Here is a 21,141-nt window from a genome sequence, read left to right on the forward strand (position 1 = left end):
GCTGTTATCCTGCTTGTATCGAGCCATTGATTGCTCTTGATTGTAACATTTCCATGAGTAATCAATAAAATTTCTCTTTACACACAAAAAAAAGCTTTTGCAGGCTCCTCTTATGCTCAAGTCATACTCTAAGCTGTCAAAGTTTGTTTGATAAAGTAGGAATTTTGCTGGAAGCTGTATGCCTGTATGCCCGTAGTGGCACTTGCTTGTACTCTTGCACTCTAACTCATTCATTCAGACTTGCATAGGCACAAATAATTCAGACATTCAGCATTTGTGCATGGCCACAATACCACTACTGTGGACAAAATACTGAGAGCGAGCTGGGGACAAAATACTGATGGTGGACTGAAGTGTTGTATTACATTTTTTACTCACAGGACAGCAAGAGCCTGCATGAGGCCAATCACTTCTGTAAAAAAAACAATGCAAATATCTTGCTTGAGTTTGTATTCTATCCAGAACTCTGTAGGAACTTTTCCTTGTTAATCAGGTTATAACAACCTGCAGGACCAAGCATCCAGGTTTCCATGTTTGAGAGTAAATCATAGAAGATGATATAAGAGCATACAGGTTTCCTGTTTGAGGAAGCTTTAACCTGCACATACTAATTCCACCCTTAGAATCAAAGACACCTAGTAGGAGCAATGCACATATGACAGGGCCAAAGCGCTACCTTTGAACCTGCACATACTAATTCCAATTTTTGACTAATTCACTAGTCAGGATTCAGTTCAGATACAACTCCATTCAAATAGATAGCAACTCATTCAGATACAACTCCATTTTTGACTATTGACATATGACAGTTTCAATTTTTGACAAATGAAAAACTAAGAACAGAGCCTCCTATTGCTTCAGCCTAGGCACTTTTTCCTCCAATTTTGCCTTGCTTCTTATACCTGCAAGGCACACTGAATCACTGTTAAATGTCAGCAAACTGAACACTAGTACATGTTCATGAACCCACCTGGTGGAACTGGATTATTGTCCCTGCATCACAGAACCAATAGGACCAAAATTTAAGTGCTAACTTCCAACAATTAATATGGACTGGATTATCTTTGCAATGGCAATCAATATGCAGAGCAGAACAAAATTTAATAATTTTCTAAAGACTGGAACCACACTCCATCAAAATCAGAAATAATAATTGTCAACTTCACAGCTCAGCTCAGCTCAGCTCCAGTCAACATCAATTGTCTACAATACATCACTTTTCCAGGGCATATGGCACTAGCAGAAATAATAATTGTTTATGAAAGAAAGAAAGAAAACTGGGAACCATTCAGGGTTCCTGATAGCACCTGCACCTTGACTCAAGCACTAGTAGCTTCACCTACACTAGCAGTGTCACCTACACTAGCACTCGCCGCCTTAGCGAACTGAGCTCTCTTGGCCAACATGTAAGCCTTTTGATGCTCGTCCATGTTGCTCGTGTCACAGAACATGATCTTCTGCTCTTGCTCCCATTGTAGACGCCGCTCCTTGATGTCTAGCTTGTGTTGTTCGATCATTGGATCCTTTTCCCACCTTTCCTTCTTCAACTTCACTTCCTCGGCCTTCATTGCCATTAGGTTCCCCATCATATCCTTGTACTCGTCACCTCCTTCATTTTTTTTCAGCTTCTCCTTGGACTGCTTTTGCCCCGGAGGTCGGGCTTTCTTTGTAGGAGATTGGGTTACGTCACCTTGTTGAGTTCCTACCGAGAGATTGATCTCTTTTGACTTACTTGGCCTCTTGTCAGCTTTTGCGAACTTTTTTGTATGTCTCACCTCGAGCCAGCAATGGAAGAATGCGAAGCTTTTTCCCTGCGAAGCTTTGGCATATCTTGCTTGTGCTTCCAAGATCTGCAACAAAGATCAAGGGATGGTTAGTTATATGTACCAATAACAAAGAACTAAATGAAAGAACAAATGTACGAGTAACTACATGTTCTTGATAAGGCACACCGCTTGGGTGACGCCGCTCAACTTCCTCATAGTACGCTTGAAATCTCATGCACTCCTTTATTATGACCCCATAGCGATGCTCGAGAGAATTAGCAGTCCGATTGGAGTGGAAGCCCTTGAAGTTGTGGAAATGTGCAGTGATCCTCTCCTAGTACGTTTTGCGTTAGTCCCAACGATAGTGTCATTGCTGATACTGATCCAAGACTTGCAAAGCTGGATATCTTCTTCTTGACTGTAGTTGCTGCCCCGCTTGGATGCTCCTTTCCCACCACTACTTGGAGTGGCATCTGGCTGCATCGAAAGTTCCAAATCGCCATCCACATCCTGGGTCATAAGATCTGTGTAGTAATGTGAATTTGAGCCCCTTGAATCCTGCAAACCACAAGAGACATGTAATAAAAATCTGAATACAAGTACTACAACGCTTCGATGGGATACAAAGCAAAGATACCTCTTATCCATCTGCCAATGACACAATCAGAAAAAAATACAATTGTTCCAGATTCCTTCCGAAGTACAATTCTTGTGTGAATTTAACTACTGTTAACACTAAAATCTAATTAATCAAGCCAACTATCACAGGTTAAGAAGCCAACTATCACAGGTTCCGAAGTACAATTCTTGTGGTTGGCTGATCAACAAAACAATACCCTTTTAGAGGGATAAAAACAATCTGGAGGCAGCCAACGAAGTAAATATGGCAAATAATCAGCTATGGAACCTCATCGAATTACCTCATGGCAACATGCCAGATGCATTGTTTCAGCAACATACATAATCATGCTAGGCAGGTGTTATACGGAACTGCTATAATAAAGTTAAAAGCTCAAGAAATGATAGCTCATCCAGGCAGCAACAATGGTAAGCATTGTTGAGCAACTATGTCAATTGATATAACAGTACTATAATCATGCCATAGCTGAACCCAGCAAGCTGCCATACTAACATAAGAAGGTGCATGTGTTGCTTTGTTTTTCACCAGGATCACCAAAAGAGAAACACATAAACACCTGCTCATAGGAGATAACAAGAAGCACTCAAGATTTTTTGTGGTGCAGCACTAGTCAACTAGCACCATTTTCTGCTGATATATGAAAAGCTACAATTGGGTTTTGCAAGAGCTACAATACTTCCAGGCCAATGCAGAGGTTTTGCAAGTAGTACAAATCATTCATCACATTGCACAATTGTTGATATATGAAGTAGCATGACATAACTGAGCAAGAAAATTGGGGAAAATACATACATCTGCCTACCAGTCCATTGTCGAATCAAAGATCGGCTCCGAGGTGCCGGCGGCATCATATTCCATCACTGCTGGGGATGATGACGTGTTGCGGGTGTCCCAGCAGGTGGTGGCACCGGGTGGTGGTGAAGCAGGTTCTGTGAAGGTCGCCGTGAGAGAGTTGTGTCGAGGAGCACCACCAGGATAGAGCAGTTCTTGGCGGCGAGGCAGGACGGAGTTGGGCACTTCTTGGCAACGAGGAAAGCCGGAGTTGGGCACTTCTTAGCGACGAGGAAGGCCGGAGTTGGAAGGATTGGCAGTAGGGACCGGCGCGAAGAAGGTTCGACGACGGGTCTTCGCCGGGGTGCCCGCCGTTGGCAGTGGAGGGCGCACGCCGCCGGAGGTGCCTCCATGAGATCCGGAAGGCCTCTGCTCCATGTCGGCAAGATGGTGGGGTGGTGGAGGCTGCACTGGCCGTACCTTACGTGGAGGAGGAGGCGGATGCTCCATGCTGCGGCGGGGTGGAGGGGCCGCAGGCGGCGGGGTGGAGGCGTGCAGGGCTGACTGCGGCGGGGTGGCGGCCGGCGCGCCGGTGGGGCGGGGGCGGGGTGGGGAGGTGATGGGGCGAGGGCAGCGGGGTGGAGGCGTGCCGGGCCAAAGGCGGCGGGGTGGCGGGCGGTGCGCCGGCGGGGCGGGGCGGGGCGGGGAGGCGTCGGGGACTTGGGGCGAGGGCAGAGCGTCGGGGCGAGTGCAGGACGTCGGCGCGGATCGGGCCCTCTTTTTCCGAGCATCTCCAGCCCAACTCCTATTTGGGCCCCTACTTCATTTTTGAAGAGTTTAGAAGGAATTTCAACTCCAGCAGGGTCCTCAAATGGGCTCTCATTTTATATGGATTCTCAATCTACAGTAGCAAACCCCTAGGAAAAGGAGGGCCCAATCCACCCCGACGCTCTGCCCTCGCCCCGAGTCCCCGACACCTCCGGCCCCACCCCACGCCGCCGGCGCGCCGCCCGCCACCCTCGCCCCATCACCTCCCCGGCGCGCCGGCCACTCCCCCGCCGCCCTCGACCCGGCACACCTCCACCCCGTCGCCCCGTGCCAGGAGCCCTCAGCGGTTGCGCGCGCCAGATCGCGCCGCGAGGGTGAGCGTGTGGCGGCGGTGGTGGACGCACCGGTGCCGATGGAGAGGACGAGGATGTCCTCGACGCTGGTGGCCAGGGGGAACTCCTGCTTGTTGTGGAGCACGTGCATGATGGTGGCAGCGGCCGGGTTGCCCATGGCCGCCGCACCTCCGAACGCGGCGGCGATGGCCGTGAGACCATACACGGACCTGACAGACGCAACCGCGCAGCCCGCGGTGCAGGTGGCGGCGCAGACGTCGCGGTGGCGGAAGTCGAATGCGTCGCTCTCGACGGCGTCGGCGCGCGAGAACATGAAGGGCGCGGCCGTGGCTAGGTCGTAGCAGGGCACGAGCAGTGGCGCCACGGTGTCCCTGAGCGTCGCCTCGCCGAACAAGCGCTGGAACATGCCGTCGCCGTCGCCCTTCCGGGAGCCGCGAAATATCTTTGCCCACCTCCCGCGGAGGTCACCCAGCCGTGCTTCTTCCCGACGCTGCCGGCGACGAACGCGAGCGCCTCCTGGGCCGAGTACCGCGGTCGCCCGTCGGGGCCCCTCAGGAACAGCATCGCCACGAGCACGCCTCCCGCGCCGGCGCCCGCCGCGACATCGAAGAATTCGGCGACGCGCGCGCGTCGGGGTCCCTGCTTGCTCCCGCAGCCCGGCCTCGAGCCTCGCGAGTGCCGCAGCAGCCAGGAGCGCGTCCTCGGCTCCCGCGCCGCAGCCGTCGATGGCCAGCACCCGCACGCACCCACTGGCGGCGCCGAAGAGGAACTTGGTCTCGAGCAGGGAGAAGATCTCGTAGCTGAGCTTGTCGACGCCCACGGCGTGACGGGGTGGAGGCGTGCCGGCCAGGAGCGTCGCAGACATGGCGTCGGCCGCCACACGCTGCTGCTGCTTTGCGCCTGCGGCAGGGTCCGCGGGCGGGGGACGGGCAAGGCGTCGAGAGCGGCGGGCTCGGCGGCCGAGCGACGGCGCGATGGGCAAGGCGTGGGGGGCGCCGGGCTCGGCGGCCAGGGACGGCGCAACGGGAACACGTCGGGGCGCCGAGCTTGGCGGTCGCGGGACAGCCAAGCCGTCGGGGGAGAAGCCAGTGGGTCCCATAAGTTTGCAGGCCGAAATTTGAGAGGCCCACTGGAGTTGAGCTGACCCTCAATTTTTACAGATGAACTCCTATTTAGAGAAGTAGGGGGCTGATTTTGAGAGGCCCCGATGCTCTTATACCCCGAGGTAGGCGCAACCAACGCCGCCGGCTATCGCCGACGAGTGCTATCTGCCGCGCCGCTCGTTGACATGTCCACCCGCCCCTGCCCGGCTGCCCCCTGGTCCACGCACGGCACGACCAGTCGATTTCCACGAGAGAACCATACGAGAGATGAGAGATCCATCCGGCCATTCCAGAGCTGGGCGTGGACGCATCACTTGCTGCTGGTGGCTCTCTGGGAGTCTGGGCTCTGATCTGCTGCAGGAGCTCGCCACTCGACTGCTTGTAGCGTCGCACTCCATTCAGCGGAGGATATGCCTGTTGTGTCAGTGAAGGTCAGGCTGAGTAGCTGACACGTTTTTGTTTCCTCCTTTCCTGATCTCACCTTCTCACCTCTGGAGCACTTTTTTTTTAGTTGTCGAATCTCTGCCTCGTTTGTTATTAGTGGAAGCCCGAAGCCCGGCTGGTTCTCCGTCACACACGCCATCGATTCAGTAACTGATACCTAACACACTGCCACGCTAATCTTAATCACGCCACTATTCCTTGATAGATGTTTCATGTTTGGAGTACAGTTTGTAGCTCATCACCAGTAACCGCACCGAATTTCTTTAATTAGCTTTCCGTTCCTTGTCCGTCATAGGGATATGTTTTCACGACTTAAATTTTTTTCTCACGAGTTGTGGCGCTCATTATGTCTGGCCACAATCCTATAAAAATTTGACGATATTTTTAAATTTTCCTAGGTACTTCGCACACACAAACACGAGAGAGAGAGTTTTCACGGAGGCTCAGGTATTCCAATCAGATCGGGCAGAGTTTATTCGTTGTGGCTCGTGTCGATGTCCCAATTCGATCAGACAAAATTGAGGGAGTTTCGATTGATGTCCCAATACAACCGGCTGTTGTTGCTCAGTTGTAGGTGTTATAGTTGTTTGGTTTTCGAGCCTATTTTATTTATAAATAGAATCAATTCTCTTCTTCTTATTAATGAACATCGAACCGTGAAGTCCTGGATCAGAGAGAGAGAGAGATCAGATTGATGTTATAAATGTTATAAATTTGTAGCGGCAATGCAAAGATTCATCGATAGACTTTGCTTCCTGCATGACGCATCAGGTTAATTGGGATCATTCGACCGACTTTGCAAGGGAAAGAGATGGACGTTGTCGCCTTTCGTCTACCTTTAGGCCGTGAAAGATCTTTTGATCATGAATTTTAGACCTGATCCGATGTGGCCCGATGATGAAGACCCGATTTGATACGAAGGGCAACAGGCAGCTCAGGTCGCCGTCGCGGCTGTTTCACACGATCAAATCTTTCCAGGATCTGAAGAGCAAAGTCCCTCACGCCTTTGACGCTCGCTTTGCGTCGCGTTGGCATCGACAGTTTGCGACGAGGCACAACTAACGACGTTTTTGGATGTCATATCCTTCGCACTCGTGACGTCGCATGCATTTTCGATTGGATTTGCTCTTTTTTTTTAATCGATTTGCTGCTTTTCTTAAGTATACAAGCACATCTTTGTTTATGTTCGGGATTCGGGAAACAAAACCTTTTTTTTTCTTCTAAGGGCTGCAAAAATACAGCTCTACCTGGGCCCAAAACACTCCAGTGGGCCGTGGACGGGCTGATTTTTTTCGAGCCGCGGCCGCGAATGGCCATGAATTTTAGCCCTGATTATATAGCGGTTTTTTCTTTTTTATATTTTTTAAAAATAAAAATTTCAAAAATATATGTCCGTTTTGAAATATTTCAAAAATACCCCCCGGTCGCCCCCCCATAGGGCGACAGGCCTTAAGTGTATTTTTTTTTAAATTCGCAATGAGGTCCCTGGAAGAAAAAAAAGGCCCTGTCGCCCCCCCCCACGGGCGACAGGGGCCTGTCGCCCACCCCTCTGGCGACAGGGTCCTGTCGCCCGTTGGGGGGGCGACAGGGGCCTCTATGTCATTTGAGCCTGCCATTTTCCGTTATTCCCTTTATCATTTGAGCATAAAAATTCAGGAAAAAACAGAGGGGTGAGAAAAAGAAAAACGGCGAAGCTCTGCCGAATTGCGTACTTTTTGAAATGGTGGAAGGGCACTGCTATTGGGTCACGTATGTCTGGGCAAAGAATGCCACATTTGGGAAACCCGTGATCGCTGTGCTGAGCAGTGGCAACCTGTGATCTCGTACTCGCAGCTAGATAGACTATGGTTCCTATTTTGAGCTATTCGAGCGTGTAGTCGTCATCATCGCCGGCAGGATCTCGGCCGCTAACTCCTACCGCACCTAACTTTTCCTTCATTAAATCACGGGAAAAAATCGCAATAACTTCCCTTATTTCACGAGCATTATGGAACCCACAAACATAATAAGTTCACATCAATAGTATCTATAGGAACAAATGACAAGTAAACTACCACAATCATAAACATCGGATACAAATAAGCGGTCCACAGCTATCTCATTACAAATAAACATCAGAGATACAAACATCAGATACATCTAACCACCCCTAGGGCGTCGGACTCTCTTAGCCCTCTGCTGGGCACGGACATGGCCCTCGGAGTAGGTGAGAACATCCGGAGACCTCACCTGTCGCTCAGGACGCGCAAGGGGCTGCGGTGTCTGCTGCTGAGAGATCCCAAGTGGTGCTCCTCCTAGCTGTGAATACCCCAAGACATCGGGGTCACCTTGCGCGGCAGGCTCTTCTGGACTCAAGCTGTCGAAGTCGTCTAAGGTGAAGGTCTCGTTATTTGGTCGAAAGGAGGAAGAAGAAGGTCCGGCGCCCGCATGGGGGTAGAATTCTACGCAAAAAAATGTGGATGTTAGCGTACGCTCGTATATTTTGTCATGACATGTAGAAACCAAAATACGAAACATAAACTAACATGTGTAGGCCGTTATCTGTGGCCCCGGTACCATCCCTGGATACAGTCCGCCAACTGGTGCTGTCCCTCTAAACATTCCAGTATGGCCGAACGCAGTAGCTGGATCGTATCCTGTATGTGATATTAGTAAATATGTAGGAACACTAGATGTAATTTTAAAGAGATATGTACGTTACCTGCACTTGGGAAGAACTGCGACGTCGGCCCGTGCATGGTCGACGGACACGGGAACGACGACGAGGCCTGAGACGACCCGTGGCTGTCTTCGTACTGCACACGGCTTCCGAAGTTGTGCACTACCTGACGCAACTGATCACGCTGCCTCGACCATGCCTCTGTCTGCTCAAACTGGGTCATTGGGGATCCGGCACGTACCCTCGTCAAGTAAGTCGAGCAGTCCGTCTCCATCATGTTGCAAAGGCGAAGCTGCATCAATTCAGTAAAGGTACAGTTACAAACACATGAATTATCTTATGAATATGATTATATATATATATATATATATATATATATATATATATATATGCAAATATGATCAAGAGACTCACCGCACCAGCTAGTGCCTCCACGTGGTGCCGGCCATAGCCATCCTGAGGCCTCGCCTGGTGTGGCTGCTTGTGAGTGTCAACAAAAACCAGACGAGCCCGAGTCTGGGGTAAGTACCAGGTGAGGTAAGCCCTAAAGGAGCTGTCTGTGTGTGGTCCAGTTGGATGGACCAAGAGCTTGTCTGCCTGTTCCCATTGGTCCACCCACGGCTGGATCTTGGTGATCCAATCATCAGAGCACGGCAAGCCACTCCTTGACAACCTACAAAGTGGAGCACGAAGAATCGTTAGATTTGACACGAATGTATGAGCCAAGTTCATTCATAATTACCTGTGGTCCTGGCGACTGACACGCTCCAACGCGGTGGGCACCGGAAACTCCTGGCGCTGCCCAAACTGTCTCCTGACTCTCCAGGGGCAATATGCCTCAACTTTTTGTCATAAACCAGGACGGCGGAAGTAAGCCACAGGCTCGCATTCGCGGAGCAGTGCGAAGACAGGCCTGCTGGTGCATGGGTAGCCACAGCCTCTGGGCTGTAAGGCTCCCAGACAACGTCCTCGGGCGTCAGCATGTCGAGCTCTGAAACAAACTCAGGATATGCGCGTCTAACCTGCGCATGCGCCCAGGACCTCTGCGTTCGGAATAAGTAACATTAAAAGTGCGCTAATGCATCATGTAACAATGAATAACAAAATTAGATGTATAAGAACGCACCTGATGCCAGATCCAGATAGTTCCCATAGTGGGCCTCTCATCCTCCTCTTCGCCGTACATGCCCCCGTGGTAAGGCTCGTGGCTGACCAGGGGCCGACCAACGGCTAGCCTCTCGTACGACCAAAGCTGTAGCAGTAGTGGGCACCCTGCCAAGATAGCATTCTCATGTGTCTTCATGCAGCCGTCGCAGAGTCCACGGTAAGTGGCTGCAAGTACCGCCTCACCCCAGCTGTAGGGCGGTACGTCCTCGTTCCCATCCGCAATCTCCCGTGCATACGGAAGGAGAATCCTATCGACCGAGTTGCCATGAGTGTTGTTGAACATGATGTAACCAAACAACCAAAGTAAGTACGCCTCCAGCGATCTGGTCACACTGTACTCGTCTGCATCCGCAGCCAACAGGGCAGGCTGCATAAACAATTAAGATTAATGGTTTCAACTGTCAATGGAACATTTGAATTGTAACAATTAAATTTATATATGGAATGAATACGTACTGTAAACTGTAGGAACCAGGTCTTCGAAGGACCTGCTGCTCGCGGGTGCGGGTTGATCGGACCTGCTTCCTCCACGCGGTCAACCAGGGCAAAACGGGCCTCCAGCTCATCCTTCCACGAGGCCGCCACCACACGCGGACCTACAGCCTCCCCGACGATAGGGAGGCCGAGGAGGTAGGCCACGTCCTGCAGCGTAGGAGTCATCTCCCCACACGGGAGGTGGAACGTGTGTGTCTCCGGCCTCCATCTGTCAACGAGCGCCGTCAGGAGGGATCGGTCGAGCTGAATAGGCCCAACCTCGACAAGACGGCTCAGAGTCAGTAGACCGGCCTCATGTAACCTGAAAATAAACAAAATTATCGAAACAGAGGAATACCGATGAATACATAAGTGATAAACAATAATATTTCATTACATACCGGTCACACCAATCGTGGTGTATAGAGATCGCCTCCCCGGGTGGACGAGGACGTAGCACCTCTAGGGCTCGGTGCTCAACAGCTGCAAAGTAAGACCTGTGGCTCGAGTCGATCACTGGGTCTAGCAAGGAGTCCATCTCCATACCTGCATTCAAAAATATATGAGAACACATAGTTAAATATATATTTCATACAAACTGGACACATACGTACAATAATAGTTCATTACATACCTGTAATATTTCATTACTACAAATTAGAAATAATGAAATAAAATTGTGGATCATGACACCGAATGCCTTCCACGAGCAATTCTCGCCGATGCACGTCTGAACGTATGAGGTGCTCCATCTCTGGGATTTCCGGAAGGACCGACGTCAGCAGCATCGTGAAGTGCATTCTGAGGGCACTTCTTGTAGTTGTGACCCAATGCTCCACATTGGCTGCAACGCTTTTGTGGCTTGCTCGCTTCCGACTCGTCCATACCATTCCGAATACGACGTGTCTGACGGCGGCCTTTGCCTTTCTTAGTGGCTGGATCAGGAATAAACATCTTATTCTCATTATCCTGAGTGAAAGGCCCCACAATTCCTATCCCGTATACCTCATGTCCCCAGGTGGATACAGCTGCTTCCTTGCTGAAGTACGGTGAAACAAATACTCCCGGCTGCAACGCAGACTCAGCACATGCCGCAATGAGATGGGAGCATGGCAAATGCAATAACTTAGGCTTCATGCAGGAGCAGAAGGGTTGGCCATCAATTGTAATCAAACTCTCCTGTACCACCCTATCTCTACGGATACCACGACCAGTTCTATCCTTGCATAGAACCTCAAATCTATGCTCCATTGTACCTGTCGATATGACGCGGTGCAGTTTGGCCTTTTCAATCTTCTCTTGCATATATTGTGTCACTCTTTTGCAAAACTGAATTTGGGGGTTGCTGATGTTTATGCTTGCAGCCGTGTAACGCTCTCTGAAATACTTCATGCACCCATACATGATGAACTAAACAATTCCCACAAGAGGAAAGGTATGACAAGAACGCATAACCATATTGAAACACTCTGCATGGTTCGTTGTCTGAATACCATACCGTATTCCGTTGGTATCATAAAAGAATGACCATTTCTCCTTAGGTGCACCTTGAATCCAGTGTGAAAATAGCTTCTCAATTGAATCCCTAGCCTCTGCAGCCTGACTCGTGCCTGCTCCTGATGCCCTTGCCTTCACTAGCTCTGCAGTCAACTGATCAAGCATCTGCCATAATGCATTGAATTTTCTCTGTTGATTTTGGGTGCACAACCTCTTAAACAGGTTCTTAAGATCCTTGTTCTTGAAGCGCTCATAGAAGTTTGCACCCATATGCCTAATGCACCACCTGTTTTGGACATCAGGCCACAATGGAGGCGTTGTCGCAGTTCCACGTTGCAATTTCAGTATTGATTGCAGGATACCTGCATGCCTATCACTAATAAGGCACACATCTGGGCGTGCAGCAACAACATGAATCTTCACTCGTTCAAGGAACCAATACCAACTGTCTATGTTCTCATTCTCAACAAATGCAAATGCGAGCGGAACTATTTGGTTGTTGCAATCTACACCGATTGCGGTGAGTATCTGACCTTTATACCTTCCAGTCAAAAATGTGCCATCAATGCAGATCACCGGAAGACAAAACTGAAATGCTCTAACACAAGCACCTATGCAAAAGAAGGCTCGTTGCATAATTCTTTGTCCCCTAGTCACGGCTGGTACGAGGTATGTGTCATAAAAGCTTCCAGGATTTCTAGCAGCAACCTGGGATAACATATGAGGTAGGTTATCATATGAAGCCTCGTATGTGCCGAACCGCATCTCCAACACCCTTTGTTTAGCCCTCCATGCCTTCAAATAACTGATGGTGTACTGGTAAGTCTGCTCAATGTGTCGAACAATCATTTTTGGCTCATAATTAAGGTTGTCCATAATAAACCCATACATTTGCTTTGCAACAAAGTCGCATGATATATTGCGATGCGAGGAAAGAACTTCTGACAGCAAACAAGTGTGCTATGTGACAATGGAACATTTCCAATTGGACTTCCATTTTCCCTTGAATGCATGTACTCGCCATGGACATCCATCATTCACACACTTCACCTCATATTCTTTACTACCAGACTTTACGACTCTGAATTCTCGTTTCAATGATATTGCCCATAGTCTCACAGCATCTTTTACGGCTTCAATGTTTGGATATGTTGCACCTTGCACTACCTCATTCCCTCTGTACTCCCACTCCTGATTTCGTATATCTTCTGCGACATGACTGCCAAAACCATGCTCCTTCCACTCTTTTGGTAATGAGTACTGCTCGTCATCAGATGAGCCCTCATATTCTTCCATCTCTATTGCGGTTTGATCTTCTGCCTCCATCTCGTCCACAATGCTATGTATCCTCTCTCCCTCATCAGCAAGGCCCTGTGGTCCCATGTTTTGGTTCTCTGACTCTTCTGACTCATCTTGCTCAACATAATTGGTCTCTCTTCGAATACTCGGAGTTCCTTGATCTGCACAATGTTGGATTTCATTTTCTGTTTTCTCCCGGATTTGAACAAGAATGGCCAGAGACCACCCACGCTCTAGAGCTGCTTGCATGTACTTCTGCCAGTCATCAGTGCTGTGTATCATCATCAATTCCCATAATTCACTTTCTACCTCCCAATTAACAAGAGACTGGACAGTGATCACATGTGTCAACGGATCAACATGGAACCCACGCTGCAACCACTTACATATGGAACCAAAACTCCTTTCCAGAGGTTTATCTATGCCGCTAGATGTGCGCTTAAAGGCAGAAAGATCTACTCCATTTGGCCCATACATAACATTGTATTCACCATAAAATACTTGAAACTGCATCTTGCTCGACATATCTGTATATCACATAATACTTATCGAGTTATACTCTTTACTTCACTAACTTATTCAATAATCCGTAAAAACTAAGTATGAAATTCAACTACAACGTATAAGTATTCATAACTACGTGATGACACTCAAATTCTATACTGCATATGCCAAATTCTATTCTAAATCATAATTAATTTATAAACACGTCTCTAATAGTACTGCAATTGTAATAATAAATGCGTAGAACTAATTTTCTAAACTAATTTACTACTACGTAACTACAAACTAAAGTATCATTGAACTCCTACTTAAATGGTTCTACTATAGCACTAATTAAATTAAATTACTCACCCTACTTAAATTACTCATATTTAAATACGTAGTACTTAAATATAACAATATATAAACTAAATGTACTAACGTGCAGATCACAAGTGCTGAATCCGGCAGGGCTTCGCCGCTTTCCTTCTCCTCACTCCTCTCTTTTTTTCTGGATTTTTGGTGGAATTTTCGGGCTCAAATGAGGAGGGAAGGGGAGGGTTGGAGCTTTTATAGGGTGGATACCCCGGTCGCCCGAGGGGGGGGCGACAGGCCCCCCTGTCACCCGCAGGGGGGGCGACAGGCCCCCCTGCCGCGCCCGTGGGCCGGGGCGCGCGCTAGGCCCAGCGGTCGCCCGAGGCGGGGGCGACTGGCCCCTGTCGCCCGTTGGGGGGGGGGGGGCGACAGGGCTTTTTTTTCTTCCAGGGACCTCATTGCGAATTTGAAAAAAAAATTACACTTAAGGGCTGTCGCCCTATGGGGGGCGACCGGGGGGTATTTTTGAAATATTTCAAAACGGACATATATTTTTGAAATTTTTATTTTTAAAAAATATAAAAAAGAAAAAACCGCGATTATATACCCCTAAAAAATGAATTTTGGCCCTGCTAATCTCCAGGGAAGAGCTGCGCATGAATCGATTGTACTATTTAAGGCACGCGCACGTGCAGGCGCCGCCGCCAGAAATGCGCGAGCCCCGCGGCGGATCGCGTCCACCAATGGAGACGGAGCTCGTGGCGATACCGGACGACGCCCTCGCCGACGCCCTCCACCGCCTGCCGGCCCGGAGCCTCGCCGCGGCGCGGTGCGTCTGCAAGGCATGGCGCGCGGTCGTCGACGACCGCGCGCTGCTGCTCCCGCACCTCCTCCCGCACTCGGTCCGCGGCATCTTCGTCAACTATATCGACCACGGATGCCCGCCTGTAGGATCAAGAACACCGACTAGAGGGGGGGTAAATAGGCGGTTTAAAAACTAAAGCCAACAACACTAGAGAAATTTAATTAGAAACAAAGGAAAAGCCCTATGTCATGCTATTACTATCTCTAGATGGGTTTGCAACCTAAGGTGACAAGAGACAAGTCAAGCTCTAGTAAAGTAAATTGCTCAAAGTAAAAGCAAGTATTAAAGTGAGCAAGAGAAGTAACCAAGCTTGACACAAGAAATTATCCTGTGGTGTCGATGACTTGCCGGTCACCCCTAATCCACGTTGAGGTGGATTCCAAGAATCAACCGCTCCTCTATCAAGAACCTCTTGATCTTGAGCCGGCTAGAATCAAGGAACCGCTCCACACCTCGATTCCACTAGAGTTGCTCTTCACCACTCCGGTGAGGTGAGCACAAAACCTCTCACAACCGAAATCGGGGCTCCTCAACAATCTCCTTGGAGGAGCTCCACGAAATCCACTTCTCCAAGCCGTCTAGGGAGCGGCAACTCCCAAGAGTAACAAGTTGATGACGCTTGCTTGAAGTTTCCCTAATGCCACAAAGCTCAAACTCTTGATGCAATGCACTAGGAAGCTCTCACACTCTCAAGAATGCAATCTCTAAGCAAGTGTGTGTGAGAGAGGGATGCCTTAGCTCTAATGTGTCAATAATGCTGTCCAAATGGCCAAGAGTACCTCCCAATGGACGGGCATTGGGTATATATAGACACCCCTCAAAAAACTAGCCGTTACACTCTTTTCTGCGAAGTCGCGGACCGTCCGCGTTTCAAAAACCGGACTGTCCGTCGTTATAAACCAGTGAGTCAGAGTGCAATAAATGCATGTCAGAACTAGCCGTTAAGCCCTGGCGGACCGTCCGCGCCCCAGTGGCGGACCGTCCGCAGTTAAGAGTTCCAACCCATCAGAGACTAACATCGTCTCTGGAACAACTTTGAGATTAGCCTGCGGACCGTCCGCGCCTCAGAAGCGGACCGTCCGCAGTTTAACTTTTGAGCCCAAACCAGAGAAACATCCTGTCTGGTACAAACCTGAGATTAGCCTACGGACCGTCCGCGCCCCATGGGCGGACTGTCCGCTGTTCAACTTTGAAGCTCACACCAGACAGACACCCTTTCTGGTACACATTTGAAAAACAGTGGCGGACCGTCCGCCCACCTGGGCCGGACCGTCCGCGAGCCCACCAGAGACTCTGCAAGCTCTCTGGAACGGTCGCGGACTGTCCGCCCCTCTGGTGCGGACTGTCCGCTGTTACTCAGTCAGCTTTCAAACTTAGTCTTTTTCAAATCTTTTCAAAACGCCGTTAGCCCTCATGCATGCAACTAGACATTTTGAGCAAAATGGCACTAAAGACCCGTCAAGCATGAGGACACAACCCCTCTTGATAGTACGGCTATCTATCCAACAAATCCGGTCACTTTTCATCCACTAAACGCCTTGTGACCGGTAAAATACAAAAGCCCTATTTTATACCTTTGCCTTGAGCCCGAGCTTTGCTCATCATCTCCAAAACTCCATACGCTCACAATCAAATCTCTTTCATCCGTGGATCAACCTATACTCATTATCTCAACTGAAATCGTTAATCCACAAACCGTTGTCATTAATTACCAAAACTAGGATTAGGGGCCTAGATGCTTTCAATCTCCCCCTTTTTGGTAATTGATGACAACACTTAATTTTGGAGTGATAAAAGTTTTCAAGTCAACTTTATACGCTAGGCATAAGGTGGACTTGGAATTGAACTTTGGAAGAACTTACTCATTTTCATGAAAATTTCAGAATATGGTATGAATAAATTCACCAAGTTCGATGAGTAGAGAGAACTCCCCCTTGATATGTGCATATAAATTTGCATGAATACCAAGTACACATATATATATTTGAAACTTTTGACGGAGTTTTCCCTACAAGTGGAAATCGAGGCATACAAGATATATATGATATGAACTTTAGCATGATTAGCACAACCTCACAACCACAAGATGAACATAAATAGATAAGAGTAGCATAAACTAACATAGTTCATCACACAATACAAACCAAAAGTTCAAATCCAAACACAAGTCTCAAATAGAGTTCATGAAAGACACAAATAAAACAAGAGATGCAAGCGGAAGCTGAAAACGAATGATCTCCATAAGAAGTCCATGAGCTCCCCCTAGATCCAAGAACTCCAAAGCTCCTTCTCCCCCTTTGGCATCAATTGCCAAGAAAGTCAAACGGCTGGTGGAGTAGGTGGCGGTGGGTAGAACGGCTGGTGCGGGTAGAACTCTGGAGGCGGCACTGGAGCCGGAAATACCGAGTAGAAGTGATCCGAAAATCCAGTGAAGGCTGTGCTGAAGGCATCAAAGCGCTGCTCTAGCTGCTCCTGTCTCTGCTCAAACTGTTCAAACTGCTCAGAAGAGGGCAAATCCTCAAAATGTGAGTCAAGAGCTGCTATATCTGAGTGTAAACTCTCATGAAACCCCTGCATCTGAGCCATCATGGGCTGGAGCATCTGCTGCTGCATGTTCTGAAAGTTTAGGTTCATCTGATTCTGCATCTGATTAGCCAACCCCGCAATCTGAGAGGACATGCTCTCCTGCATGGATGCAAAGTATGGGTCAAAATAGCCAGCTGGAGGAGCCCACTGCTGCTGTGCTGGAGGGTGCGGTGGTGGCATGGCATGCTGAGCTGCAGCTGCTCCCATGTGAGCATTATCATCACTATCATCATCATTCCCTTGTGCATCAGCATCCATATCATCTCCAGGGAAAGGAGCCAGAGGCCTCAAAAGAAAAGCATTGTCATTCTTAAATGGCCTGAAAGGAGTGTGCTTGCTTTCACATAACCCTCTGAAGCTAGTCTTAACCTTGATGATGGACATAATGTATGGAGCAAAATACAAGTTCATCTCTATGTTAAGCCTCAAATCTGCAAGCTGATCCATGATGAGAGCAATGACATTTATCCTATTTCCATTCATGACATGAGATATCACATTCTAATAGTGTCCTCTAATCTTGTCCTTGTTGCCACTCTTAGGCATGAATGTGACTCTAGCAATCTTATTGATCACTGCAGGATGATGCCTCAGACCCTGAGTGCCCCCAAAAGTTCTAGCAATTCCAAGATGTGCAGGCTCATAGAACATGGGATAGTTATTCTCATCTAGAGGGTTTTCTAACACAATATTCATACTTTGCTCACTAGTGATGAAACTATAATCCAATTCATTTGCCTCAGCAAACTGTGCAAATGTAGCACCATAGGTTCTTTTCCCAGTTGTCCACCTAAAAGTTTCCTCAACCATGTTGATCTCTAGAGTGGCATAGAACTGGCGTATCACAGTTTCATTCCAATCACACCTATGCTGCAGAAAATTAGCTAACCCCATTTGCTGAAATCTATCTACTAGATCAGTCATGACTTGTTGTTGTCTCATGTAGCCTATGTCAATGGTCTGATGTTTGAATACATTTTTCTTAATTAGATGACCAAAGTAAACATCTTTTTGTACCTCGGTTTTGAAGAAGAGAATGTTGGTGTCACGAGGCAAGCTGAACTGATCCACTGCTCTTGCATTTGCATAGCTTTCTGCAGTACACTGTCGACTAGGTAGATCCAGCCCCATCAAATCTGTAACATCATTGTCAACCCCCTCAGTATCTTCCTCTGAAGACTCATCACCACCATCTCCCACTGAAGATGCAGCAGCCATCTCACTGACATTTGGAGCATAATCCACATCATCCGAGTCATCACTGTCTCTTTGTCTCTTGGAAGTCATTACCTTCTTAATTTTTGAAGCAGTGGCCTTGATGATCTTCCGAGGTGGCCTGAGATCAAGATTTAACCATAATAACAATTACTAAAGTCATAGAATCAATCCTTAATGATATAACTCAATTCAGCACTGATCTGAAAAATCTGACACTAGCGGACTGTCCGCACTTCTGAACGCGGACCGTCCGCGGTTCATGAACTACCACGGCGGACCGTCCGCGTCCATCAGGCGGACTGTCCGCGACCCATCTGTTCAGCGCAGGAACACAAAATCGCCCTCATCTTTGATTCTCCCACATTTTGAGTTTCGATACAAATCCACCAACCAAAATTAAACTATAGCATCTCCTCATCACTAGGAATAAGATTCCCCAAGTATTTTCAAGAATCCATGGTCCAAAAATAGATCGGAGCATCTAACCCTAACTCTTTCCAATAGAGAAATCCAAAAACAAGAGTTAGGGATTCATCGAAATACCGAGAGGACATGATGCACAATCTTGAGAAGAGTCCGGGGATGTGCTCGGACCGTCCGGGAACCACTCCAAAAGGGCTTGACCTTGTTGTCTCCCCCACGTGCTTGAGAGAGAAAGAGAGAGAGCCTTTTGGAGGATATGTGCGGTTTGGTGGGGGAGAGTGAGAGGGACATCCAATATAAGTCAAGTCTGGTCGACCCCACCTTTCTGTCCAGTCGCGGACTGTCCGCGATATCCTGGCGGACCGTCCGCCGTTGAATTTTTTACACTGCCAACCGACTGAAACTGCCTCTGGTAAAAACTGCCCAGCACAGGCGGACCGTCCGCGGTCCTTTGGCGGACTGTCCGCCCCTTACCCGCGGACTGTCCGCAGTACCAAATTTCAGACTGTCCAGAATTGTGCCAATTTTCTCAATTCCAACTCCGATTTGGGATCATTGCTCATACAAAAATCCAAAAGTCTCAAATATTGCATAAAAACCTTCAAAAGACTCATATGAGCAAGTTTCAACAAGAATTCAAAAATAAATCGAGTAGAATCATGAAAACTCATAAATGGCTCAAAAATACCTCAAAAATTCAGAAAAATGAAACAAGGAGAGCATGAAAGAACCATATACCACATGTGCTAGTTTTCAAGCCACATTTGAGAAGTCAATGATATTTAACTCATTTCTCAACTTGCAAAACCGAGATTCATCCAAAGGCTTGGTAAATATATCGGCTAATTGATCATCTGTTCCAATACCATCAATCTTGATATCACCACTGTTCACATGATCTCTAAGAAAATGATGGCGGATATCAATATGCTTGGTTCTTGAATGTTGAACCGGATTAGAGGCAATCTTCACGGCACTTTCATTATCACACAACAAGAGAATTTCATCAAATTTCACACCATAATCTAGAAGAGTTTGCTTCATCCATAACAATTGTGCACAACAACTTCCGGCCGAGATATATTCCGCTTCGGCGGTTGAAAGAGCCACGGAATTTTGCTTCTTTGATGACCATGATACAAGAGATCTTCCAATAAATTGACAACCACCGGAGGTGCTTTTCCTATCAACCTTGCACCCCGCATAATCCGAATCCGAGAATCCAACCAAATCAAAATGAGCACCCTTGGGATACCACAAACCAATATTAGGAGAATATTTCAAGTATCTCAAGATCCTTTTGACGGCGGTCAAATGACATTCTCTAGGTGCGACTTGAAATCGTGCACACATGCAAACACTAAACATGATGTCGGGCCTAGATGCGGTCAAATAAAGCAAACTACCAATCATAGAACGGTAAAGCTTTTGGTCAACCGGGTTACCTCCCTCATCTAGGTCGAGATGCCCATTTGTGGCCATAGGAGTCTTGATTGGTTTTGCATCTTCCATACCAAATTTCTTCAAGATATCCTTCACATATTTTGATTGACACACAAAGGTGCCTTCCTTGAGTTGCTTGATTTGAAGTCCAAGAAAGAAACTCAATTCACCAATCATGGACATCTCAAATTCCCTAGACATCATTTCACCAAATTCCTCACAAAAGCTTGGGTTAGTTGAACCAAAGATAATATCATCAACATAAATTTGACAAACAAACAAATCTTTACCAATATCTTTAGTGAACAAAGTAGTATCAACCTTACCAATTTTGAAGCCCTTAGAAATAAGAAAATCCCTCAATCTTTCATACCAAGCTCGTGGAGCTTGCTTATGACCATAAAGAGCTTTAGAGAGCTTGTATACATGATTTGGCTTCTTGGGATCTTCAAAACCGGGAGGTTGCTCAACAAAAACAAGTTCACTAATCTTGCCATTCAAGAAAGCACTTTTCACATCCATTTGAAAGAGTTTAATGTTGTGAGAGCAAGCATAAGCTAATAAAATTCTAATAGCTTCTAATCTAGCAACGGGAGCAAAAGTTTCACCGAAATCCAAACCTTCGACTTGAGTGAAGCCTTAAGCTACCAATCTTGCCTTGTTTCTCACAACCATTCCATCTTCATTTTGCTTGTTTCTAAAAACCCATTTTGTGCCAATAACATTATAATTCTTGGGCCTCTCAACTAAATCCCAAACTTGATTCCGGGTGAAATTATTTAATTCTTCATGCATAGCATTCACCCAATCCGGATCTCTCAATGCTTCATCTACACGGTTAGGTTCAAGAAAAGATACAAAAGAATA

The 21,141-nt window shown here is 47.7% G+C and overlaps 1 protein-coding gene and 1 pseudogene across 1 annotated transcript; both read right to left on the minus strand.

Moving 5' to 3' along the window:
* Positions 1 to 1,137: 1,137 nt before the first annotated feature.
* LOC120641323 lies at positions 1,138 to 2,566 on the minus strand. The gene is made up of 2 exons (XM_039917389.1): positions 1,933 to 2,566; positions 1,138 to 1,850 (listed from the first exon to the last, which is right to left on the minus strand). Exons 1-2 carry the CDS (start codon positions 1,999 to 2,001, stop codon positions 1,320 to 1,322), a joined length of 600 nt encoding a protein of 199 aa, XP_039773323.1. The 5' UTR covers positions 2,002 to 2,566; the 3' UTR covers positions 1,138 to 1,319.
* Positions 2,567 to 4,056: 1,490 nt separating this feature from the next.
* Positions 4,057 to 5,397, minus strand: LOC120640208 (annotated as a pseudogene).
* Between the last annotated feature and the right edge of the window lie 15,744 nt (positions 5,398 to 21,141).

The sequence above is a fragment of the Panicum virgatum genome, chromosome 7K (assembly GCF_016808335.1).
Source record: "Panicum virgatum strain AP13 chromosome 7K, P.virgatum_v5, whole genome shotgun sequence".
NCBI lineage: Eukaryota > Viridiplantae > Streptophyta > Magnoliopsida > Poales > Poaceae > Panicum > Panicum virgatum.